Source organism: Sphaerodactylus townsendi, linkage group LG01, assembly GCF_021028975.2.
Source record: "Sphaerodactylus townsendi isolate TG3544 linkage group LG01, MPM_Stown_v2.3, whole genome shotgun sequence".
Classification (NCBI taxonomy): domain Eukaryota; kingdom Metazoa; phylum Chordata; class Lepidosauria; order Squamata; family Sphaerodactylidae; genus Sphaerodactylus; species Sphaerodactylus townsendi.
The window spans coordinates 50,986,633-51,013,705 of record NC_059425.1 but is presented as its reverse complement, the minus strand read 5'-3'; the positions used below and the strand labels follow the sequence as shown (position 1 = coordinate 51,013,705).

The window sequence follows — 27,073 nt, the reverse complement described above, 5'->3', positions numbered from 1 at the left end:
CCACTTGCTTTCCCAACATCAGATCCTCTGAAAATGCCAGCCACAGACGCAGGCAAAACGTCAGGAGAGAATGCTGCTAGAACACGGCCATACAGCCCGGAAACCACACAGCACCAGAGTGATTCGGTAGGTAGAAAGCCAAGACAATACATTATTAATGTGTATTATTGTTATTATTGTTGTTATTTGTTAAATTTAATATACCGCCCTGTCTGAAGGAAGCTCAGGGGTGGTGAACAACATAAAATCATACATAAAATCATCACAAAATTACCATAAATACAATTAAAACAACAGTTAATACCTAACACAGCGTCCCATGAAACCCTTGCTTAAACCCTCCCCAGAAATATATATATATATGATGGGTCCTGATAGTATAAGGGACCCATATGGGGCAAAAAGGAGGGGCAGGGGGCACCCTCAGCGGTTGGTCTCACCAAAGGCCCGGTGGAACAACTGGGGATTGTGGTGCTGCAGAACTGGGTCCCGCAGGGCCCGGACAGCTGGAGAGGGATGTGCTGCACCAGGCAGGCTCCAGAGCTGTGAAGGCTTTGAAGCACAAGTAGTGGCCAACCGCGTCAGTGAGAGAACAGGGGACTTCCAGTAAGGTGGCAGGGTGAGAAACACAGGACTGCCAGGACATATGGGGCAAGCAGGTGCAGAAGATACGAAGACTGTTGAATAAACAGCGTCTTATAAGGAAGAGTGAAAAGAAGATCATAGGTGATGTTGAACTGTGCAGGATCAAGAAGTATTCCATCAGTGATTTAATGCCAAACTAAAACTAATCAGTGGTTGGAGTAAATCCAGTAGTAAGCCTGATGTTAACTGCCAGTGGCCCTACCATACACAAGTATTAGCCATGTTGCAATGTGAAGGAATGTTGGTAGAGGAGTGTGACAGAAAATGAAAGAAACCATCTGATAATTAAATGATGTATAAAGAAGAACTTTTGTAAGCAAACTACACACAATTGAACTTTTAAAAAAGCTTTTTAATAGTCAGCCCAAGAGGACTTCAAGTTTTTAGAAACTTTTTTGGGTTACCTGAATCAGTATCCATTGGAATAAGTCCTTCAGGTGATGAACTCTGAACTACTGGAGATACTACCGAAGAAAGCTTATAGGACATCAGGATAAGCTTTGCCACCATCTGCTTCCATTCAGGAATCAGTGTCAAATCACTGAAGTACAGTAAACCAGAGTTCAGGGCGATAATTAAATTACAAAAGTGAAATACAGAATTGATTTTTAAAAACTGTACACACATACATAATATCAACTCTTATTCAAGATTAAATCTCTCTCATAATAATGTTACAAGAAGAAGCGATTGAATTTATAACCCCCTTCTCTCCTACAAGGAGACTCAAGGGGGTTTACAATCTCCTTTCCCTTCCTCTCCACACAACAGATACCTTTTGAAGTAAGTGGGTCTGAGAGAGTTCCGAAGAACTTTGACTAGCCCAAGGTCACCCAGAAGGAATGTAGGAATGCAGAAACACATCTGATTCACCAGATAAGGGTCTGCCGCTCATGTGGAGGAATGGGGAATCAAACCTGGTCCTCCAGATTAGAGTTCACCTGCTCTTAACCATTACACCATGATGACTCTCAAGGGTTAAGAAATCATAACAGAGTAATTTTGCAAAACAGAGACTGTTTGATGTAATATTAATTATACTTCTACTGCTCAGTCCCTAATAAAACATTGTACCAGCCAGCAATGGTAGGAGGTACTGTATGCAAGTCTAGCTATACCAAGCAGCATAACTTGCAGTACAGATTCAGACAATATAAGTAATCTACAGGTGTAGATGAACAGTACTGTATAGAACAGAAACCATTAAGGACAAATGGTTAAAAAGAAGTAGCAACAATGTTGTGATGTGACACAAAAATGGGCAGAGACAGAAATGGGTCTAAACAAGTAAGAATAAACTCTAAGCAACACACACTTATATGCCATCCCAAATACTGGCCAGGCACTATGAACCCAGCCATGTAGATATTACCACACAAACTTAATAAACAACAGCAAGCAGCTGTAAATGAATTACAATACAGGACAGACTGGCCTCTGCTGCTGCCTCTTTGAAGGTTTTACCCCACTGCAGCTACATGTATCTGAAGCACAGAAGAAACAAATTATTGTGACCCCTACTAACAGTGCAAAGTAAAGTTACTCACTTTAATGGTAAATGATGCAAGGTTCCAGTTATGCAATGTACACGGCCATACATTGGAAATGAAGCAGCTGCTTGTAACAGAGATTTTTCAGCTTGCAGGATTTCTCCTTCAAGGCTTTCTAACAAGTTCTTAATAACTATAAGTGAATTATAAACAAACAGGAAAAAGCACAACCTTGTTAAACTGAGGTATGATATAGATATCAAATTCTGCAGCCAATAGACAGTTGCACAATGCTTTCAGCAAAGCTGGCAATTTGCTGGCAATTTAGACACAGATACATACAACATACAACGGCATCACTGCAAACTGTTCAACAACCCTATCAGAAATGCAATGTACATTTGAAATTGTTCCTAAACTTCAACAACACGATAAACCTGCTATTTCTACAAAAGGACTATTTAATAAGGTACACAGCTACAGGCAAAATTATAAAATGGTCCTGAAATAGTAATTTTAACATTCCTGGAGGAAAAAGCACGCTTATCAAGCCATTTGATGGGATAATCATAATTTGTCATATTAACCCCCAAATATGCATACCCCTAGCTTGTCCATAAGAAACTCAATTTCACTGTTCAACTAATAAGCACAGAACCCTGATGTTCACTATGAGGAGTCATTTCATTGTAAATGCTATGGCCTTCTATGGCTCAGGAGAATCCCCAAAATGTAAGAGGCTAGAAAATGAAATCTCGCAAGCTTTCCCACCCCGCCCACTTAATACTAACCAGCCAAAGTGTTCTTTTCCACAAGGTTAGAAGTATCCTTATCTGGCTGAAATGTGTCCAGAAGTGAATTATTTTTAGAACAGACTTGGAGAAGGCCTTTCTGATGTATCAAGAAGTTCAGTAGATAGGAAGCAGTCACACAATCGTAGGGCTTGGTACTTGTGCTGAGCTGCACTGCCACTTTAAACAATAGCTGTATTTTTTCAGGATCCTAAAATACGTTAAGAGGTCAGCAGGTTTCTTTACTGAACTTCTCACTTGCAGAGATCAATACTTAGTATAACATTTCTGTTAACAATTAGTTGAGTTAAATTAGATGTACATAATCCAAACTGCTGTTTTCATCTTGCACTTGGCTGGTAATAATAGTTTAGTAGTGGTTTTATTTTACATCATGTATACAGTTTATTAGATTTTTATGGTGGACCGCTTGTCATAAAGTGGTCTACACATATTTTACATAAAGCAAATAAGCAGGCACGGGCGAATCCAATCACAGCAGCCAACCCAGAGGCAAAAGAGAAAGCCACAGCTGTGGTCATTGAGCTTGCCAACCAGCAGTTCTGAAGAATGTTAGACGGGCCCTGGCTCTCCCTCCCTACAAACCAGCACACCAGGCAAGCTAGTTGCCATACCAGGAACTAGTATCAACCTCTCTGGTTTAATGTCAGACTATTTTGTCACTATCAATAAATTGATTCCATACCTGGAAATAAGGCAGGACACGATGAAGTTTCATTAACAATTCAAATGCCAAATTCTTTACTTCCTCAAATGTGCTGGCAAAACAATGCAATAGAGTTTGAACACAAGTGGGGTCAACTTCTTGCGTTATTTGAAACAATACTTGGCTCTGTCCTGTTTCAAAAGAAAATTACCCACAGTGGTACTATGTTATAATCTTGGAGGAAAAGAATTTACATCTAATTTTAGACCTTCATATAGATGACTCTTGATTACATCAAACTAATTATCAAAGTAATTCAACAACTCAGTGTTTGCAGTTCAACATAACAGTTTAGGGCACTTCTTTCTTTGCCTTTTGTAATTTACAGGATGTGCATGCTGCTTGGCAGGGTACACACAAACAGGTGGAAACCACCATGTGTAGAAAAAGGAATCAAAGGCCACTCACCAAACATGAGCCATTTAAAATTATGCCTCATTTGTCTGTCCTGTCATTGAGCTGCACATACCAATATGAACATATAAAGCCTAATTCACTCATTTGAGCAGGGCCTTATACCCTGCAAATGGGCAAAATCAACAACTGCTCCCACTTTCCTGGCTTTCTATGAAGAATCCAAAATTGAATTATTCAAGAGGGCTTTTTTACTCGGGTAATCGGAACATGCAATTATGAAATGGTTCAAAAATGCCTTGGTGAAGGGATTGGGACTATGGATTAAACAACAGTGCACTGTCTGTTGCTGTAAATATTTTCCTCCCAAGTAATTTCTGCATTGTTCAATGTTTTTAAATGCTTACACTTTGTTTCAGCTGTTTCAGATTTTGGCAATCCAAGCCCTTTGACCTGTTTATTGTATCCTGTTGACGGCATTTAACTTACACTATGTAATCTGCCTTGAATCTCAAAGAGAAAGGCAGACTATAAATGATGCAAATGTAAAATAAAAAGCAAACATAGAATATGCAAGTTACCAGGCTGAGGTAAAAACCTCATTCATATGTGTTTAATGCAGAATGCATTGAAAAACACGGAAATGAAACTTTCATACTTGATGGAGGATGCATGTCTTTGTAGGTTGCAGATACTTGAAACATGGCTAGGCTACAAAACTGTAAAAATCTTTCAGAAAAAAAAGACAAGGAAGGTCTAGAACGATGCACTGAATTCCATCCCCACTCAAGCTGGTATATCCTCCAAGTTCACTACTGTGCTTTTAAATAAGATATTGAAAGAAATGCAAGTGGCACCCAAACTTTATAAGAAAAACGCAAGTTTAGGGGGAAGTCACAGTACTCAGCAGCAATATAATCTGGGGAGACCAACTATGACTCCTCACACAGCTAAATAAGCTTGCCAGATGACCTTGGCCCAGTCCCACACTCTCAGCCTAAGTTACCTCCAGAATCATTGTGAGGATACAGTGGAGGAGAGGGGAATAATGCAAGCCACTTTGGGACTCCAGCAGGGAGTCAGGTGGAGTATTAATGGAGCAAATAATAAAACTCTCCATCCCAGAGTCAAGGTAGCTTACCTTCTGAAACAGGAAATATTTCAGCTATTATTCCCAAAAGAGTCAGTGCAGTAAATCTGGTTGGATGAGATGAACCAGGAAACAAGGCTCCAAAAAGCATACCACAGAGAGATGACATAAAATCCTAATGGAAAGAAGAGATATTTGATTGGATCACAGTGTGTATTATTTAGCATTGCCTTAGAAATGGAGAAAACACATTTGTCACATTGTTTAAACATACATTTAAAAAAGTCTACACAGCTGGATAATGTTTGTCATCATGTATTATATGCCAGCCACATGCTCCAGCCACCTTTTCTTATAGCCAGAACTGTTTTATTTAGCACTGAAAGGGTACAAAGAAGAACTGGAGAGTGCCTCACTCTATTTCCTTTCTGTTCCATGTCATTTTTGTGCTCACTAATCCCAGTCTTCATTATTAACCTTCTTAAAAGTATTTCCACAGAGAGATGCTCCTGGAAAACACTGACAATGATGCACTCTTTTGGAAGAAGATAATGAAACCAGAATTCTGTGAGTCAAAATACTTTAAACAATACCTTACTTTCATTCTTTCTATATTCCATCTCTCTCTCTTCTCCTTTATTTTCTTCCTCTGATTCTAACACCTCAATACTTTTTTGCTCTCTCAAGTTGCCTACACTAATGTTTTCCTAAGGATTTAATTATAGCTCATTCGGGCAGCATTCGAAAGTCACTGCAACGAAGAGCAAATCTGAATTCCCAATGGTAGTGGCTGTTGGGCTGTTTGACTAGTAAGCTGTATCATTTGGAAGGAATTATAGCTCAGAGGCTGGGGATATGTATTACGCACAAAGTGCCTGGAATATCCAATTATCAATTATAATTACATTTGGACACCTGCCACCAGTCAACACAGTCCGGGTTAGACCAATGTCCTGAAAGTATAAAGGTGACTTCGTATGTTCGTAACTTCTTCCCCATCACATATCAAGCCAGCTGCATTCTCCATGCCCCTGCTCTGAATCTGAAAAGTGCTAGCTAGTTGTTATATTCATTCGCTCAAATTTTAAGAGCAAGCTCCAGCACATACCTTGTAGTCTTGCAAAGTCACTAATGGATTCCATTCAAATTGCTTAACTGAATCTTGTTTTTGTTTCAGGTGCTGCATTTTGTAAATTGTTTGGGAACTTTCATGTATCCGACAGAACAACTTTTTAAAAGGAAACAAAACACCAACAGATGAGGAAGATCGAACATAGCAGCACCACAGTTCATTTTTGAAAAAAGACATAGTGAAATTTTATTTTCAGACCACTTTGGCAATAGAAGCAACACGCTGGTTCCAAGCTCTGACTTCAATTACCTTTTTCAACAGGGAACAGATCTGTTGCCTCACTGCTGGCGACTGGCTGTTCAAGTTATATTTAATAAAAAATTTAATCAGCTGCATCTCTTCCAGGGAAATAGTTTCTGTGCTCCGGTGGTTTTCACAAAGCAAACCTAAAGCATCTATCCGTACCTTTAAAGAGAGCCAGTAGGAAGTTTTTAATAATGTTTGTCTTTTACTGCAGGAGAAAAATAATATTTAAAAAAACACACCAAAAATACTTAGGCTTGTACCTGATCATGTTGATGAACCAGGCCTTGTTTTATACAACCAACAGAGATAAGGCCATCGTGCATGATGTCTGTAAAGTGCAAGTGCCCATGGGCTCTGGCTGTCCTAAGGCATGCCATCAAAGCTCCCAGTGCCCCTCTGGTACTGCAGGAACCTAAATAAAAGCACTGAAGTCTTGTAAACAATACATTAGGCATCAATCGCCTTAAAAATCTGCTAGAAATTATCCCTGCCTACAGAAATTCAACCCACAATTAAGTTCATGCCAGTTAGCTTTTGAGATGCCACTGCAATGCTGTGAAATTACTTTTACAAGTGATACTTAGGAAACAATGTTTGTATTCCCAGGAATCCAGAAAAAAAACAAAGAAAAAACAAAAGAGAAAAGGCTGCACTAACCACACTCAACTTAAAAATGGTTCTGTTCCATTTTCCGCATCACATTAACATGTAAATATTTCAGCATCACTTATGACTACACCATGTGGTGTGCTTTTTTAAATGTGGCTACAAAAATAATTTTTCAAGTGCAATGGAATCACCTCCCCAGCCCTTTCTAAAGCCCACCAAGCTCCCAAAATCATGCTCTCAGAAAATAGAAGACCTTCATGAGCATCTGGTAGAAAATGACCTTTCACTTCAACCCCAAATTCTCAGTTGTTTCTATCACATAAGCAACTGAGATCCTGCAATTTCTCACACCCCATCCTGGCCAGAAAATATCTGCGACAGGAAAGCAACATCAATGCCCCCCACCCACTCCAGCCAAACTATTTCGAAGAAGAAGAAGAAGAAGAAGAAGAAGAAGAAGAAGAAGAAGAAGAAGAAGAAGAAGAAGAAGAAGAAGAAGAAGAAGAAGAAGAAGAAGAAGAAGAAGAAGAGGAAGAAGAAGAAGAAGAAGAAGAAGAAGAAGAAGAAGAAGAAGAAGAAGAAGAAGAAGAAGAAGAAGAAGAAGAAGAAGAAGAAGAAGAAGAGGAAGAGAAGAAGAAGAAGAAGAAGAAGAAGAAGAAGAAGAAGAAGAAGAAGAGTTGGATTTGTCCCCCCTTTCTCTCCTCTGGGAGACTCCGAGGAGACTTACAGAGCTCCTTCCCCCCTCACAACAAGCACCCTGAAGTGGTAGGTGGGGCTGAGAGAACTGCGAAGAGACATGATTAGTTAAGGTCACTAAGCTGGCGTGTGTTGAATTAATACAGAGCTAATCTGAATTCCACTGGAATGCATACTCCACAGCTCAAGCTGATAATGGAGAATCAAAACCAGTTCCTCCAGATTAGAATGCACCTGCTCTTAGCCACTATGCCACTGCTGCTTCAGACACCTGAAGTAGAACATAGATGCTTACTCTTACCAACACAGGATTCAGCTGAAGTCTGAAGGATTTCAATCATGTAGTTTAAGCTTTCAGGGCTACACTTCAGCAACTTTGGTAGATAGTAATCTGTTATATAGGTGGTTTGCTCTGTATTCCCATCACACAAAATCAAAAGCAGCGGAGACACCCACGTCTCATGCCAATCATCAATCCAGGCTTTTTCTTCCATTAGAGATATAAGATGCTTCTTGTGATTCACAAACATGATTTCCAACAAGTCACTTGCATAAGGAGCAAAGGACTGGTAACAAATAACATCCAGGATCAGAGCAAAATTACATTATATCCATTTTACCGTTATCACAGCCGATGCTCTCCACGAGACAGCCAAGTGAGGAATATTTGCCTTTAACATGCCATTCTAAATTTAACAAGCTCTCAGTCAATGTCAAGAAAAAAGGATCTAGTTTTACAGCGGATCCTTTTGTGGTGGCCCGGTGTATTTGGAGGACATTCTTAAATATGAGTTTGGTCTGATGCCTAACAGCGTCCAAAGGATGTTCCCAATGTGAATACACATAGTCCAGCACTTTTCTAATTGTATCAGAGTTTCCATTGAGAGCAAGATTCAGGTTTTCAGAACTTGACTGAAGAGCACTCAATGCTGAATTTGTCCATATTGCTAAAACTCTGGACAAGGATGCTGCCATGTTAGACTTTTTTAACCTTTAAGAGATAAGAAGATCAGTGAGAAAGAGGAGCATTGCCATATTTTATGATTGGTAACATTTTTCATCCCCTATTTTCATACCATCAGGAAACTGCTATTGCTGTACTACATAGTAGTGTAGACATCAAAATGCAAGGTTTATGAGCCGGGGGATTTTATCTCTGTACCCACCTGCAACACTGCGAGTAGCAGAGTGCTGGGCTAGGTGGACTCTGGTCTGATCCAGCAGGCTGTTTCTTATGTTCTTATGTTCTTGCATATTTGTCATTCCCCTCAAGCCTTTAGTGGCATTATTTGTCCCATTGGGGAGATGCACATTCATCAAATGTTTGCATAGGCAGTCCTTTGCCAAGAGGAAAAGAATGTTCCCTGGGGCTGTTTCAGGATGAGAAAACATCCTCTCTGAAACCCAATACAAATGGGGGCCATGCAACATTTTAGAACTGAGTTCTCTTGGGAAACTCACAGGTGACATCCTGCTGCCATTTCACATTGTGGTCACAAGTTAAATGTAATGTGAAGCTTGGGTCTGAGTGGGGATATGAACTTGATTCATCCATGTCCCAGTCTGACGCTCTAACCATTATACTACACCAGCTTTTGCAAAAAAGGGCAGATGGACACACTACTGTTCAAATCAAGCATTCTCCCTTCTTCTCACTGAATCTGAACTGCCCATTTATAGTAACAACAACATTGATAGTTTATCCACCACTGAGCTAAATAAAAGTTTATATAAGATGGAGAAGCGTAGAAGGGGGAATAGATAGATCCTTGAAGCACTTTAACATATTTTAGGTCTCAGGGTCTAACCAGCTTCTCTTTTTCTCACAGACAATATATTTGGTTCTGTTTTCTTTCTGTAAACATATCCCTGTGTTTCACAGATGTGTATTATTTGGAATGATAAATGAAGAATCTCCCTTGGATAGACTAAAACATCCTGTACATTAGGATAGTAAGTTAAGGCTCAAGTTCAGCTATGGGTAGCATCCAAAGTGCAATCACAATATAGTATTCTCAATGGCTGCCTCACAGCTGTGGAACTCTTCTTATCATTGTGATCTGCCAAAACACAAGCCACCAAGGGCTCTTCTATTTGGGCTTTCTGATATCCAAGTTTAAGGTTTCAATTATGCATGTATTATTTAGTCCAGTTTAGGATGTTCCATGAAATGCAACCTTAGTCTTATCAACAACTAAAATTGTATTCCAAGTAAAAGTAGGTTTACCTTGTACTTAGGGCCAATAAAACAGAGAAAATATCCAGGAGCAGTTTCTCTCCATGGTGTCCCATGTTGCCATCCCTCCATTCTAACATGGCCAGTGCTCCATGGCAAACAAAAAGGAGGACTGAGTCGGAGAGTTTGGCTGTGCAAAGACTCCCACAGCTGTCCACAAACCAGTCTGGTACATTTGAACATTTCAGTGAGCCATGAAGCAAGTCGCTGATCTGCAAAACATAAATGAATTGAAGCCACTGATGGGATGGAAAATGCTTATGACTGAACGGGAAACTGGCAAAAACCCAGGAAAATCATTTTCCATTAATATCCCAGACTGTGGAACATCCTCCCCACGGAGGTACAGTTGGCCCAATCCTTGCTGGTCTTCCACATACATTTAAGATAGGGCTGTTCTGGATGATCTTGGGGAATTTATTTTTATTTGCTGAGCTCTAGACTACGACTTAAAATTAAAATTCCTGCATTAATATTCCTGCTGCTGCTGTTACTTGTTTGACTTTATTCTTACTGGTTTATTGCCTGTATGTTTTAATTAATTTTAAATGTATTGCTCACAGATATTATTCATTTTTTAAAATCAGTGCCGAGCTAAATCGGGTTTATTTAAGCTCTTCAAAGACCACTGACCAAGACAGTCCAAGGTAGCTCAATCTCAACAGATCGTGGAAGCCTGGGAAGATTGCACCTGGCTGCTACTTGGACAAAAGGACATCAAGGAAGGCCAGGGTTGCTACACAGGCAGCAGCAAAACAATTTTTTTCATCTCTTGCTTTGAAAATGCTGACTGGCTGCAACCTGACAGCTCTTTCAACCATCAGGGCCACTGGATAACCGCTGAGAACTGTAAAACGACCATTGGTATTCACCAGTGAACGGTCCTTCTCCTCTGCACTAACAAATTAACAAAAGATGTCCTCCAGCACAGTGGGAGAACATCTCGTGTATTTGCAGCAATTTCATCCAGCCTGCAATCAGATTAATGTACTATAATGGTGCTTTTAGTATGGCTGCAAAAATTCGTATTTCTTTCTTTTATAAAACTCACCAAACAAGGTAGCTTTTCAACTGGCACAAACATAGTCTTGATGAAGAGAATAAGAGCCAACCCGGATGTAGTCTGGACAGTCTGTAAGAGTTCTTCTGCATAAAAGAGAAAGAATAATGGCATTACTTTTATAGAATACAACATGCAATATTTTCAGTACTCATGGCTACAACATACATCACACAGATCCTTACAACAGCACCAAAAAGGACTGAAGGAGGAGCAGCACTAATACACATACCAGAATGGAAACTTGCAAGATACAACAATATTCAAGGAAAACATCATTTAGGCACTGAACCCACTCATGTACCCAACACCCTGCTTGCCACTTTTTTGTTTGTTTGAATTTGTATACCGCCCTCTCCTCCCCTTGCATGTCACCCCTCAATTCCTCCCCTCCCTTGCATGCCTCCCCTCCCTCCACTAGGATGGGTGGGTCAGGTCCAATTGCTGGGGCCCCTCCCCTATGGGGCAGCTCAGGGCGGTGTCCAACATCATATCCAAACATTTAAAACAATCATATACAACATTAAAATTAAAATTAAATTAAAATTACCATTCCCATCCAGATTATGAATCTAAACAGTAAGGTCCTGGGATTCAGGAAGCAACAATTGCGCAGCAGGAATTCTTTCCTATATTACACTGCAGCAATATTTTGTATCAACAAAATGCTTTATATTTTATAGAAACGAATGGATATAACATAGAGAAAAAATATACCACCTGTAGAAAAAAACCTACCACAATTCAAACATTAGAAATAATCACGAAGAAGTCATCTTACATTAATTTTCCTTAATAAAAAATCACCCTTTTTAATCTAGTTATTAGAGGGCTGTGAGCAATAGAGTAAAACCGACTAAATTTTAATAACAAGTACTTACCATTGATTAAAAAGCAAGTAAAACTTTTCAATAGCCCACACATACTTTTCCAAATAGGAGAATCTGGTCTCTTCCAAAGATTTTCCTGAATATTTGCTTGGATTTTTTGTACCAGCATCATTGATATTTTAATACCCATCAACAAATCATGCATCAGTCGAGTTTGGGCAATGTGATTTCCAATGAGTTTTCTATAAAAATAAATTTTAACAAGTAGGTCTTGCAGCAAAAACATGACAGCTGGAACTCTTACAAACTTTTGCCAGCCTATATGTTTGCACGAAGTGGACTACAAAGTTGATGGATAAATACATCCACAACACATATATTGGTGTGTCCATGTAGAGGACTGCCTAGATCAAAAAGCCCCCATTAATATCAGATATGATTACATTCCAGAGGATGTAAGGAAAGGATTCTTAGCCTCTTCAAAACCAAATGCATGGGACAGCATCTTACACAAGACCTCTGGACTGTAAACTATGAGAAGTATGAGTACATAATACCTCAAGAGCTTCTGGTCACAGAAAGTCACAGTAAGAGAAATAACATATTCTCTCTGTTGCTAGCCTTTTGATCAAAACATTGAATTGATTAAAGGTATGAAAACAACCCAACAGCCCAGATGCACCAGATATGCTCAGATCACAGCCTTCTTTGAAGGTCCCCTACTTTAGGGCTTCCAGGGCTTTTAGCCCTAATGTATGGTATAAATTTAGGCTCTCTTTACAAACACAGTTTCCAGAATGCTATAATCTTTCCAGGAAGTATCATCTCTCTGATACTATCAGAATATCTGTATCAATGCTAACACCTATCCCAAGTGCACTTTCCATATATATTCTAGTACCACGCTTTTACAGTAGGACAAGTATATTATCCTATCAGAGGTCAAATTTTTTAGAACACACAAAATAAAGTATCAGACGCCAAGCTGCACCAACCAGGATCCAGCCCAAAGTCCACCAATGACAGACAGTTACAAACTCCTGGTCTAATACCAGAAGAGAACTAGGACATCAGACCAGTAGTGATTCTTCCCCACTGAAACCTAGGTAAATTCAAGTGCATAAGAGAGGTTCATCTAGAGCTAAATTTTGGTGGATAGTTTCCAAACACTACCAACTACCAATCAACAGAAACACTGCAGCATTGGATCTTTCCTCCTCAAGAAAGGCAGGGAATGATTTCTCCTCCCTTACTTTGCTTTCTTTACCCAATTTAACCTTTCACATCTCTTTTCCATTTCTCTTCTCTTAAGCTCTGCCATGTCCTGTTTCAGAATGGTTCTTCCCATTACATCCTTGTTATGGACTCTCTTTCCTTTGTCCTAAACTGTTTTCCAGTTTATCTCACTGTACCTCTAGTCCTATTTTGAGAAGGCCTGTACTGTCTGGATTGGTTTGCTCCAGACAAGATAACTGGGAAGAACATAATTTTGGTCCTAAAGATAATGTTAACTGGGAACTTAGGCCCTTTCCGCACGGGCCAAAAACGACGGCCTGGGGGCAGTAAAAGCAGCAGCCCCCCAGGGCCTGCAAGTTCCGCCTGGCGGCGCTGCTGCAACGCCAGCAGCGCCGACAATCACGGCAGCTCCCATACCCCAGAGGCGGCGTCAGGCCGCCCTAAACAACAACCCTTTAAAGGGTTGTTGTTGAGGGGAAAGCGTCTTCCCGGCGGCGCGGTGCGAACCGCACCGCCGGGAACACGCTGTTTCCCCTTCCCTTTCCCATTTACCTCTGTGGCCAGCCATCCTGCCTTTGGCCTCCTAAGTCCCTCCCTGCGCATGTCCTCCGACCACCTGGAGGTCGGAGGGGAGCAGCGTGGGCCGAGCTGAGACTTCCCGCAGGACGGCGTGCACTGAGGTAAATCATCAAGAGAGAGGGGAAAGAAGCGACCCCATCAGCGAGCCATGCGAGCCTCTCCAGAGGGCGTCAAAAGCGTCATGCTACTGCATGCGAGTGACCTCCTTGCCCTCCACGCCGGCAGAATTCTTGCCGGCGTGGAGGCGCCTCGATGGCCGTGGGGAACGGCCTTAGCTTAAAACGACACAAGTACACAGTAGGATTGGATAAACTGTTTTCACTTGTTTTCCATAGAACAGTGACCTACTAGCCCCATTTTCCTTGCTGATTCTCTATTTCTAGCCTACATCTTGTAAAGGCAATAAAGTTACTTGCTGATTGTTTTGTTTTCCTTTTTATTATTATTTCATATAATTATTGGAGAGAATGTTAACAGCAGCAAAAACGCTAGCAACAGAGAGCCAGGGAACTAGTAATATGTCTCTACTGAAGGGTTAGAATCAGGAGAGTTGGCACGTCAGACTAATGGGTAAGCTCAGGAAGATAATACTAATATGCTTTCTTAGCAAAACATTTACAGAGATGTTCTTGAAAAAAATGGTAACCATTTTTTGAATGAGGAAAAATCCACAGAAGGTATGCATACTAATATTGAAATGTTTTAAAATATTACAATTGTGAAGTATAACTTCAGAAAGTTTCACCTTTTCTTTCCTGTATCTGTTTTGACAGCTTTCTGAACACTCCCTGAATATAGCTGATCACAATAAAAGTCTTATTTCCTGTAGATGTGTCAGCTATGTTTCCATTCAAAGGTGAACAGATTGCTCAGCGTTAGATATCTATATCTAACATCCAAATACATGTGCATTCAAATAAGTGACAAAACGGTCTTCTATGTGCAGATATTGACCTCTAAGTGAAAAAGTACATTTGGGGCTATTAAAGAGAAATATTAATTCATCTGTGAATGGATTCTGCATATTTAAAAAAAAACAATCCAAGCAAAAGATCATAATCCCAGTATTTCCATGAGGATAACCAAATCTTATACCCCACATAAGCAACCCAGATGTTTACAAATGCAGCAAAGGCACTACAAGTCATCCCTGGTAGCTCACGAGCTCAACATGGTCATGTTCCCAAAAATGATACTCTCCCGTTGGTCTAAAGTTAGATTTATATCCTGCCTGTACAAAGCCAGTGTAGCGCCATGGTTAGCATCAGATCAGAATTTGTGAGACCCTCATTCAAATCCCTACTCTGCCTCTGAAGCTTGTTGGATGACCTCAAGCCAGTCACATGCTCTCAGCCTAATCTACTTAATAGGGGTGTTGCATGAATGAAATGGAGAAGGGAACAACATAAGCTGCTTTGGGTCCCCACTGGGGACAAATGGAGGAAGATAGGGAATAAATCAAGTAAACAAATGAATAAAGGAAGTACTAAATTATTGTGAAGATTTTCACAATCTTCCCCTCCCTTGCATGCCACCCCTCCTTCCCTCCCCTCCCTCCCTTCCTCCCCTTCCCTTGCATGCCACCCCTCCCCCTCCCTCCCCTCCCTTCCTCCGCTAGGGTGGGTGGGCCATGTCCAGATGCCAGGCCCCCTCCCTCCCGTCCCTTGCATGCCATCCCTCCCCCTCCCCCTTCCTTCACTAGGGTGGGTGGGCCATGTCCAAGTGTTTCACTAGCTAGTGCCAAACCTCTAAAAATCCAATAAAACTTTTGAAAGAGAGAATTCTTATATGTACTGTTTAACTCCCAGAATGGTTTTGATAAAATTTTGACAAAAAATAAGTGAGCAACAAGGTCTATTTTCCAAAATATGACTGAATTCAACAAAGAGATATGACTCAATCCTAAACAATAGATAAGGATAACTCCTAAACTGCAGATAAGGAGACATCCATCTAAATAGCACTTCTTGTGCCCTTCTGTACTCTTTTCACATTTCCCCCTTCACTTTTTCTGAGCAGCGGTACTCACCTGTTTTCATCCTCTATTTCGAATAATGACCTCTGTAGAAACTGAAGAGCTACAAAATTATAGTTGGAAGAAAAATCAAATAATATAAACAGCATTAAGCTCAATGTCAGAACAGAAATACATTTTTAAATGTTTTTCTGTGTTACTTTCATCTCAGTCTCTCTTCCTTCACCTGTTGGAATCTCTCTGCTAAAAATCTAGATTCTAAAGTAACCCTTCAGGATAATAGCTGATTCCATTCTGTAGAGAATTTAAAAAACCCCCACCTGATGATGCAGTCATCAAATACATGTACCAGCCCCTGATTTTCCATTTATAGGACAGCAGTAAGAAATAAAGAAGTTTGGGGTGAACACATATTACTGGAAGAAGCTCTCTACTGAGGCTCATGGCAGCCAATATAAGTCATAATCCACAAACAAACCAGCGTGGCATAGTGGTTAAGAGCAGGTGGACTCTAATCTGGAGAAAGGATTTGATTCCCCACTCTTCCACATGAGTGGTGCAATCTTATTTAGTGAACCAATTTTGTTTTCTCACTCCTACATTCTAGCTGGGTGACCTTGGGCTAGTCACAGTTCTTCAGAACTCTCTCAGCCCCACCTACCTCACAAGGTGTCTGTTGCCAAGGGAATGGAAGGACAGGAGTTTGTAAACCCTTTTGAGACTCCTTATGGGACAGAAAGGGGGGGAGTATAAATCCAAAATCATAATCTTCTTCAATATTACTTACATTCATTTGCCATTCTGATTCCATAACATATGAAATAGAACAACAGAAGGTTCATTCTCCAATGTTAAGATTTAATTGGAACTAATAAAGATACTGTCTTGATCTTGGCTTACTCATGCAGCAGAACAAGGAGGCAAAATGATCCATGATGCTCAAAGCAGAGTTATATCCAATAATACTATTTATCTTAACTAAGAAGAGTGTAACTGCTCAGGATCACAATGTGTATCATGTCAGTCAGTGAGTGGGGCATACAATTTGTTTTAATGTTATCTGCAACGTGTGTGAATTTTGTCACTTTAGAACTGTACCAACATGCTCCCTAATTCTACTGCATTTATAAGCCTTCTCTACTTGTCTTCCTCTTTAAACTTCTCACATTCTGTACAGCAGGCTTTTCCACCACCTATAGAGTTGGCCAAAGAAATATTTTTCTCATAATTCCCAGAAGTCAAGCAACATAAATTCATGTTATTATAAAAGCATCATAAACGAGCGTAAAAAATACCTTCTTTGAGCAGAACATTCAGACTTGATCTACCTGAAAAATCAAAGAACATATTTTACTAGCTAATAACTACAATATCAATATATAACTTCTATATTGGTACACTGCAATTTTTTTAAATCATTGATCCTACCTGTATTGGTATGTTCAACACAGGAAACAAGGTTTTCCATAATCTTTCTATACTGAGACAGATCTGTAGTTTTTAATTCTTCTCTGAGGCAGCCAATAAAACTATGCGTAGCTTCTGTCAGAAGACATTCTGGAAGGCCATTTAAGGAGCTGAAAGTAAAGAGGCCATAGCCAAGTTATTTAAAACACAGATACGAAAAGCATCCAAGATAATGCAACATACAACTGCATCTATCTGGGAATCACAACAGATAAGATTGCTGCCTCCAATACAAACATGTAGGTAAATCTGTTTACAGGACTGTATCAAAATAAGAAAATGTGTTTTATGTTTCCCTAACATGGAAACCCAGACCTTCTGTGAAGCTTAAGAAGAATGTCTTCCATCAATTCTCTTTATATCTGAGGTGGTTGATAATGGATGGCACCATCAGTCAATCAACAGAAAGTGCAGCACAGAGATAAACTGTTAACTGCTGCAGATTAAAATGCTTTTGACATTTTTACAAACCACAACTACAAGGCCAGTTGAAAAGTTAGCAACCCTGTACAGAATCCTTTAAATTATTCCATCCATGACTCACTCAGATTTTATATTAACAGCAACAAGGACTGGGTACATGTCAGATTTTTCACATTTTCCAGTCAGACAAAAGACACTGTATAGCCTTAACATTAGACACATTAATTTTTGCCTTGGCACAGAACAAACCAGAAGTAATACCCAGAAATATACCTGAATGAAAAAAAGAAGAATTTGTTCTTGTATCTCACTTTTCTCTACCTTAATGAATCTCAAAGCGGCTTATAACCACAATCCCTTCCTCTTCCAGTAACAGACATTTTGTGAAGTGGGTAGGGTTGAGAGAGTTCTCAGAGAACTGTGACTGGTTCAAGATCACCTAGGCAGGCTTCATGTGGAGGAGTGGACAATCAAACCTGGATCTCCAGATTAGAATCTGCTACTCTTAACCACTACACCACCCTAGCAGTTTTAATTTTTAAACAAACAAGTAAAACATTCATTTAATTTTAAAAAGTAGCTTCAGAGGAAATTCACTAGGAAATTGTGAACAAGTTTGCATGATTTCTTTCGATCATCATGAAAATAAACATAAAGATTACATTCCAGAAAAATATTTTGTGGACTACAGCTAATTTCATGCAATTTAAGGTAATGGATTATAATTAGGCAGACAATGAGATAAGAGGTTATGCAAACCAGACAGCCCCACAGTCCAACCAAAGGACCACGGAGAGGAGAAAGTATGGAGGAAGATGTTTGTGTCGCAACAGTATTCCCAACAGCCTGCACCTTTAAACCTTTTTGCGCCCATTACTGATATTCTCTACATAATTTCCAGTTCCAACTTGTAGCTGTATGTCAAAATGAATGCTATTTCTTCACCCGCTAAGACTTTTCACATTAATTTTCTTAAACTACTGATTTTAATCATCGCCTTAAGTGCAGATTAGAAAGTTGTGGCACATAAAATAAACAACTTTTCTATTTTTTAAAAAACTGGCTCATATACATTACCTTGCTAATACCTTTTTCAAAGGGTTCTTTATATTGAGTGACAAAAATAGTGCTCCCAAAATACTTATACAACATTTAACCATGGGATCACACAAGGAGGTTGTATCCATCTTTTGAAGTAAAGGCACAATCTATGTTAACAAAATAAGACAAATGTTTAAGTTAGCATTAAGTACTATATCCCACTAACAGAGTAAAATTAAGTAAATATTAGATTGCTTAAGCAGCATATAGTTGATAATATAAAAACAATGAACTTCATCAGCAAACATGAAATGCATTGACAAAAAAGGAGGGGCTCCTAACAGAATACCAGTACACAAACAAACAACAGTGAACATACACACCACTTGCATATAAAATAAAATAACTTCAGAATCACATAGAAAGCTCAAGTAAAGACACTCTGGAATAATATCCACGGATCATAGTATAATACTTAAAAAGGCAAGCTGGCCAAATGTGCCTGTTAATCAGAATTCCCGTAGCAATCTATAACATGTCATGACACATTCACCGGGTGAACTATTAGGAAGCCATAAAATTCAATACTCCCAGCAACCATTAATAATTTGATTTGATGATCCAGATGACAAGGGTCTCTTATCAACCAACACATCTTTCAGGACTATTGTCTTATACTCAGTCAATCAGCTGGTAGAGCTCAGTCAATCAGCTGGTAGAGCTCAGTCAATCAGCTGGTAGAAAACAACCCAAAGGTTCCCTAGCTTTTTTCTGTAAGAGTAAAGTAGAAACCTACTGCTCTTCCAAGGGAGAGAGATCTATGGTATATTTCACCAGTAGGTGAATATCTTTTGTTTTGCCTGGCGGTCTTTCTAGTGCTGTGTGTTTGTGTGGTTTTAATTTTAATTGAATTTAATAATTTTGACTGAATTTAATTACTTTAATGTTTTTATGTTTACTGTCTTGTGGACCCCCTTTGGGAGAAAAGGCGGCGTAGGAATTCTTTATATAAATGCTATAGTGGTTAACAGAAGTAGACTCTAATCTAAAGGACTGAGTTTGATTCCCTGCTGCTTCCCATAAGAAGCAGACTCTCATCTGGAGAACCTGATTAGATTCCTCACTCATCCACATGCAGCCTGCTGAGTGATCTTGGGCTAGTCACAACCAGTGGTGGGATTCAAAAATTTTAACAATAGGTTCTGATGGTGGTGGGTCGGGTGGGGCGTGACGTGGTGGGGGCGTGGCCTGGGCGTTCCGGGGGTGGGGCATTCCAGAGCTGGGCAGTTCCAGAGCGGGGTGGGCATTCCTCACTTGATGAGATTTGTTGTACCCAAGGACAGAGATTACCCCCTTGTTCCTAGTGGAGTTAATCATTAACAACCGGTTCTCCAAACTGAGAAAATTTTAACAACCGGTTCTACCGAATAGGTGCGAATAGGCTGCATCCCACCTCTGGTCACAATTCTCCCAAAACTCTATCAGCAACACAAATCTCACAGGTGCCTGTTGTGAGGGGGGAAAGGAGGTCACCCAGCAGGCTTCCTACACATGAAGCCTGCTGGGGGACCTTGGGACAATCATAGTTCTCTCAGAACTCTCTCAGTCCACCTACCTCACAAGGTGCCGTAGGGAAAGGAAGGGAAAGAGTTTGAAAGCTGTTTTGAGACTCCTTTCGAAAGAGAAAAGTGGGCAATAACAATGAACTCTTCTTCTAAAATAAAAAGTAACTAAATCTTCAAATAAAAACTGAATCCTACAATTATTGGAAGAGGAATTAAAAGTAGGTTTAGGTCTAAATATATTTGTACAGTTCTAGAGATGCCTCTTTCCCCTTTGGGAAAAAAATCAGCCAGCTTAATCTTTCTAAACATTGACTGAAGTTCTACCATTTGACTGAATGAACCAAACAAGGATTCTGCATTTGAGAGAAGAAATCTAATTTTGCTGCCAAAATCAGAATCTGGACTTCTATTTATACAGCAAAGGAAGACAAATGCAACTTCTAGTTTTTATTCAATCTGCTTTTTCAAAGTTACACAGTCAAACAAATGCTGTGATTTTGTGCAAACAAAGACTGGGGTGGAGAAGACTGTTCTGAATAGCAAGATGAAAGAGAGACAGTCACTGAAGAAATGTCAGAAACAGAGAACAATAGACACATAAGGTTCAGAAGTTTGTTTTTTGAACCAAATTTGTTTAGGATGAGGGGTTGTTTGTTTACAGGGGCTCCAAACATTGCTCACATACAAGTTTAGCCTTAATTAGCTCTAACACTGTAACATTAAAAGGGTTAATGTGAAAACACCGAACCTGTTTGATACAGTGGATTTGCTGAATGCCATCAGACAGCCTCCCACAGTGCAACAGAAGAGAGGCCAGGTTTTGTCCTTTAGAATCTGCAAAAGCTGTTCATTGAAAAAGATAAAAATGCTTTTACTACGGGCTCCACAATATAACATCCAGCTTCTACCGGTAGGTTGTGTCTGCTATTCCCAAGCGTAGAGTTATGCAACGATATGCAGATGCAGCACGTATTAATGGTTTCCATTGAGTTTTACAGTACAAATTTAAAAGGGAATAGTTTACAGCCATCACCCATTAACAGCCATACTTCTGTTTGCTATAACTGGTAGACAGATCAGATTATGTGGCTTTCCTATGTTTCATAAAGCAGAATTTTAACAAGTACCGTACTAGAAGAAAAAATCACAATGATTACAAAGAATTCAGTTGTTAAAATTATAATTACTGTGCAATTAGAGGCATAGAAGGCATCTATAACTGTGGTGCACAAAGTTAACATGGAATGTGCAGCAAAATCAGCGTAGCTATACACAGCTTTCTCTTAAAAGTAAAGGACTCCTTCAAGCTCCCTACAGATGAACAAAAATGGACATTAAAATGATTTGTACTGCTCATACACTAGATGGGGATTTCTCCCCCAAAGCAGTAATGCCAAGGACTGCACAGTGAGAAAATGGTGCTGCCCAGGATGAACATGCAAAGAAGCAAAAACCAATCTCCTTGTGCAATCACCGGTCACATCAAGTATGATCCTTAGCTTAACCACCTCTGGGTGGAACTGTACATGTTTAGACTTCTGGACTTATATCTATAGAACAGAATCTTTTTGACAGCAAGTAAATCCATAAGGAGTCTCAAAAGCAGCTTACAAATTTCTTCCCTTCTTCTCACCACAACACACACCTTGTGAGGTAAGTGAGGCTGAGAGAGTTCTGAGAGGAGTGTGACTGGCCCAAGATCATTCAGCAGGCATCATGTGTAAAAGCAGGGAAACAAATCCAGTTCACCAGATAAGAGTCTGCCACTCATGTGGAGCAGTGGGGAATAAAACCTGGTTCTGCAGATTAGAGTCCACCTGCTCTTAACCACTACACCAGGCTGGCAAGTGGGACAAGTACCCAGGTCAAGGCAACTATTTTCAGCAAGGGAGTCTGAAGAACTGAGTCAAATTGATATGATAAGAGATCAAGTTCTAGACTCACTGGAAAAATTAAAAATCAGTAAGTTTCTGTGTCCTGATGGCATACATTCAAGAAAGCAGAAGTGGGGTAGTGGTTAAGAGCAGGTGTACTCTAATCTGGAGGAACTGGGTTTGATTCTCCGCTCTGCCGCTTAAGCTGTGGAGGGTTATCTGGGGAATTCAGATTAGCCTGTGCACTCCCACACACGCCAGCTGGGTGACCTTGGGCTAGTCATAGTTCTTCTGAGCACTCTCAGTCTCACCTACCTCATGGGGTGTTTGCTGTGACGGGGGAAGGGAAAGGAAAGGACTCAAAGCCCCTTTGAGTCTCCTTACAAGAAAGGGGGATATAAATCTTCTTCTTCTTCTTAGGGAACACAAATGAGACATTTTTGATCCACTAACCAATTTATTTAACTTGTCACTAAAAACCAGCTATTGAACCAAAAGACTGGAGATTAACAAGTATTATGCCACTAGTTAAAAAGGGCTCCAGAGAAGAACTAGGCCAGTTAGCCTAACATCTATCCCAGACAGATTATTATTAAGTGTAATTAAAGACAGAATTATTGGGCACATAGAGTAATACAGCCCCATGCAAAGGGGGAAGGCTGAAAGGGCTCTAGGGAGCGGCACAACCTTGTGCCAGCACGTTTGCCCTCCCCAGGGCACTTACCCTGGTGGAGGAGGCAGATGTGCTGGCGGCCGCACATCCCACAGTCCTGCCACCAAAAAAACCCAGAAGTTTGGGGTGGGGCTGCACTTGTATCCTGCTCGGATGCCAGTATGGGGGAGGGGGGAAGGAAGGGCATTCCCGGGGACAGGTCCGCCATTAGTTCTCCCCTGGGTTTAGGGCCAGTTGCATGGTGCACCAGCCCTCAGACATACGCCACACTTTCTGTGGTATACGTCCATTCAGGTCTATGGGGCTTTTCAGCAGCAGGGAGGTTCAAGGCTTTTCCCTGCTCCCTGTGCTGCCAAAAAGTGCTTTGGGAAATAGCACAGCATCAGCACCACAGTCTGCTACCTCCAGGTTTGGATGGGCTCAAAGTCTGCTTAGGAAAAATCAATGTAGCTTCTGCAACGAGAAATCCTGCCTCATGAACCTTTTGGAGTTATCTGAAACAGTGAGCAAGCATAATTGTTACCCAGCAGACATTATATATGTTGACTTTCAAAAGACCTTTGACAAGGTACCTCCTAGGTAAGAAGGTTTGTCATGGGATAAGAGGACTGGCCCTCTTACAAATTAAAAAAATGTTAAATAAAACAGAGTAGAGAGTAGAAATAAATAGACAATTCTCTCGGTAGAGGGAAGTAAGCAATGGGATCCCACAATGTTCAGAACTGGGTCTGCTGCTATTTAATTTGTGCATAAATGATTTTGAAACTTGCAAATGAGCAGTGTCATGGACAAGTCTGCAGATAACAAAAAATTAGGATGGTGAAATCCACAGTAAAACTGTGAAGAGCTTCAGGAGGATCTCCACAAAATGGGTGAGCGGGCAACAGCATAACAAATTAAGCAAGCATTAAGTAATGTATGCTAGAACAAAAAAAATCCCAATTTTAAGTTCATGCAAATGGGCTCTGAACTTGGCAAGACTGATAGGGAAAGAGATATCGGGAGTCATGTCATTTGGCTCAATGAAAATATCAACTCAGTATTCCACAGAAGTGAAATAGTTGACCACTGGGTGACCAGATGCTGGATGGATCATTGATCAGATCCACCAGATCTCCTTTTATAGTCTTAGGAAACTGTCTCAAGGGCACCTTGAATTCTATAACAAAAGAGAAATAAGAGAACAAAATAAAAAAAATTGTTACAATTTTTTCTTCAGCGCAAAAGCCTCTTTCAAAATGGGATGACAAAGAGCACATAAAAGATAGCATATGAAAGAAGACCCCTTTTTCTTTTAACTGAAAAGGCATTATCAAGGGAAATGTGTTTTAAAATCACACAGCACTACTAAAATATGTCTATAGAGATAACTTTAACTTGATTATACTTACACTGAAGACTTTCAAGTTGTTGTTGATCAAGAACAAAGGTATCAACCTGAATCTCTTTCTTCTTCTTCAAACCCATTTTGTTAGATTAAATCAGTACCTGCTTTTAAAAAAAGAATTTATGTTGACACTTCATACCAGTATTGTTTTAAAAGCATAATTTAAAGACTTTCAATTCACCTCTAAGTTTTGCAAGAAATTTGTTCCAACTCATTTTAAAATGCACAACCGACTACACGTGAAGTTTAGAGAATATATGCATGCCTTGTAAGATGTTCCATCAAACAATGAGGGACAACACTCTACATGAGATACACAAACTTGCAAAGGTAAGACACTGTGGCATTCACAGTGGAACTCTCAGCAGCCAAGATACTGAACAAAAGCAGCATGTCTACTAAACGAGTTGCTGTTGGAGACCCACACCTCACCGGCTCAACACCTAATCAAATGACCTAGGCAATTCTGCAAAGTCCACTCCCTACTCTTCAGTCTGAGCAAGTTTGAAAATATCCTTCCAGAGTACCCTCTAGCTCTGCACCCTTCCTCTTACCTTCCTCACTACAGCCTAACCCACACATGTGGCCAGTGTACCATGTGAGTCCCATGGCCCCAAGAATCAACATTCACAGGTCACAAATGGCTGCTGGGAGAGGCAGGAAGAAAAGAATATCCAGGGTAGTTGATACTTTCCACTATGCATCCCTATAGTTTGTCATTAAGTGTATTTATGGTCTCTAGAAACTGGAAACCAAGATCAAGTTAATCCATACAACAGTGTTCCCCACTACCATGAATGGTTGTGAAAGTTGAATAGTGAAGAAAACTGACCCATTTGAAATGTGGTGTTGGAGGAGAGTTTTACAGATACTGTGAACTGCCAAAAAGACAACCAAATGGATTCTAAAAATCACTAAACTGACACTATCATACTTTGGTCACATTATAAGAAGACAAGATGCATTGGAAAAGACAATAATGCCAGAAAAAGTTGAAGGCAGCAGGAAAAGAGCAAGACCAGACATGAGATTAATCAGTCTAGTAAAGAAAGTCACGACCTGGACAAGGCAGATAACGATAGAATGATTTGGAGGATATTCCAAAATGTACCATGTACATTTCAAACGTACATGTTCAATTTCAAACTATTTCAAACTATTTCCAAAATGTACCATGTACATTTCAAACGTACATGTTCTATTTCAAACTCCCTACAAATAGAAAATCAATACAGCAAAGAGAGTAGAATTATTCTTCCTGATGACGGAGCAGGGAGAGATTAAGGGAACAAAATTGCAGAGGTCCTGGTCACTGATGCTGGGGGAGGAGAATGGGGTCACGGCATGTGATTTATTAAGATGAAGAGTGGGTTGAATCCGGATGATATAAGCCCGGGATCTAGAGTGAATCTTTATCTAGGGTGCCCACAGAAGCTCCCAGCAGTCCTGCCTTCTGTAGTGTTGCTGTTATTTACATAGCATTTCTACCCACAAAGGAGCATGCAAAATCCCACATTCAGCCCACCATGGTACAGTACATTCTACAACTTCACTCCCACCTCATTCTCTTGCAGGTATTAACCAGGCCTGGGGATGCCAGTCTGGATGCCAAATGAAGGATGGGCAGGAAACTGCTGGAGATTCAGGGGCAGAACATGGGGAGATCGGAGCCTGTGGAGGGAGGGAGTTCAGTGGGGATGTAATGATATACAGTTAGTCCTCCAAAGATGAACAGTTCCTCCACCCCTGTAGTCTGGAGACAATGTCTAATTCCAGAACTCCTACCCTTCCAGGGTTCAAATCCCCATTCAGCCCTAAATCCCACGTGCAGACCTTAGTCCAGTCATTCTCTCAGCCTAGGCTACCGAACATGATTGCTGCGAGGACAAATGGATAAAGGAAGAATCATGTGTAAACCCTGATTACTTAGATATACACATACAGAGTAAAATCCCACAGTATATTTGGAATTATCAGTTGTTGCCATGTCAAGAGTCAGATTTCGAAACAGCCTCATTCTCATTTTAGGGCTTCTACCTGGGATTCAGAATGCTGAACAACCTACGCATGCACGCATACATACACACACTTTTCACTGGTCATGTGTTATTATTTCATTCTTGGGGCCAAAACCAACCAGAAAGAACACCACGCAGCACCTTATGCTTCAGAATCTGCCAGAAAGGAGTGCGGCTTCCCCAATGCTCTCTTGTACGTAACACAACCCGCGCCGGCAAATGCAACACAGCAACAGGGAAGTGGAATACTTCTTACCTCGGAAGGCTTTTTGCTCTCCACGTTTTACATAATGCCTCCCCCTCCCCTGCTTAACACCCACTAGGCCCAGCCTGTCTGCCTGCCGGCCACCCTCCCTTTCCCGCAAGCTGCTAGTACCTCCCCGCTGTAAGAAGGCGGAGCAGAGAGGGAAGAACCCGCCCTCGAGCCACGTCTTTCAGAATGAAGAATAAAGCGCTGTCAGTGGCGCAAAACGACTTTCACGCTCCGGCGTGCAGAGGCTTCCCAGGGCGAGTGACGGCCAAATCCTCCAATCAGAAGAAAAAGGTAGTCTTAATGAGCGCCGCTGGATCTTTCAGAAAGAGCCGGTTGCTAGATCTCCAGTCTTGCAAAGGACTGTATGTAGAGACGTTGGTGCGCAGGACGACTCGTGCAAATCCATCGTGTCATTGGGTTGATCCAAATAAAAGGTTTTGCATGAATGGTTATAATTCCATACATTCCTATTTGAAATGAAATCCAATAGTTGAATTCAGTGAGGCTTTTTAGGCATCTACTGTCTCTGATGTTTAGGCATCCGGTCTCTGAGGGGTAGCCTGATGCACACACAAAAAGGAATCTTGCAACCTCTGAAACGCTAATAATTGGGGCACAAGTTTCCGAGGATTCCAGACAATAAAGTGCTACAGGAGGGAAAATAGGGTTTAAAAGA

The 27,073-nt window shown here is 40.5% G+C and overlaps 1 protein-coding gene across 1 annotated transcript in view; it reads right to left on the bottom strand.

Annotated features, from left to right (window-relative positions):
- The window catches only part of THADA (THADA armadillo repeat containing), a 190,898-nt gene extending 164,411 nt beyond the window's left edge, over positions 1-26,487 (bottom strand). The window contains 20 exon segments of the mRNA XM_048483022.1: positions 1,050-1,186; positions 2,193-2,328; positions 2,927-3,137; positions 3,633-3,784; positions 5,149-5,272; positions 6,206-6,325; positions 6,479-6,634; positions 6,736-6,887; positions 8,082-8,400; positions 8,402-8,771; positions 10,008-10,228; positions 11,068-11,162; positions 11,958-12,148; positions 15,751-15,799; positions 16,992-17,024; positions 17,125-17,273; positions 18,664-18,794; positions 20,941-21,035; positions 24,131-24,230; positions 26,401-26,487. Coding sequence (XP_048338979.1) covers positions 1,050-1,186; positions 2,193-2,328; positions 2,927-3,137; positions 3,633-3,784; positions 5,149-5,272; positions 6,206-6,325; positions 6,479-6,634; positions 6,736-6,887; positions 8,082-8,400; positions 8,402-8,771; positions 10,008-10,228; positions 11,068-11,162; positions 11,958-12,148; positions 15,751-15,799; positions 16,992-17,024; positions 17,125-17,273; positions 18,664-18,794; positions 20,941-21,035; positions 24,131-24,206 — 2,917 coding nt within the window. The 5' untranslated portion in view covers positions 24,207-24,230; positions 26,401-26,487.
- Between the last annotated feature and the right edge of the window lie 586 nt (positions 26,488-27,073).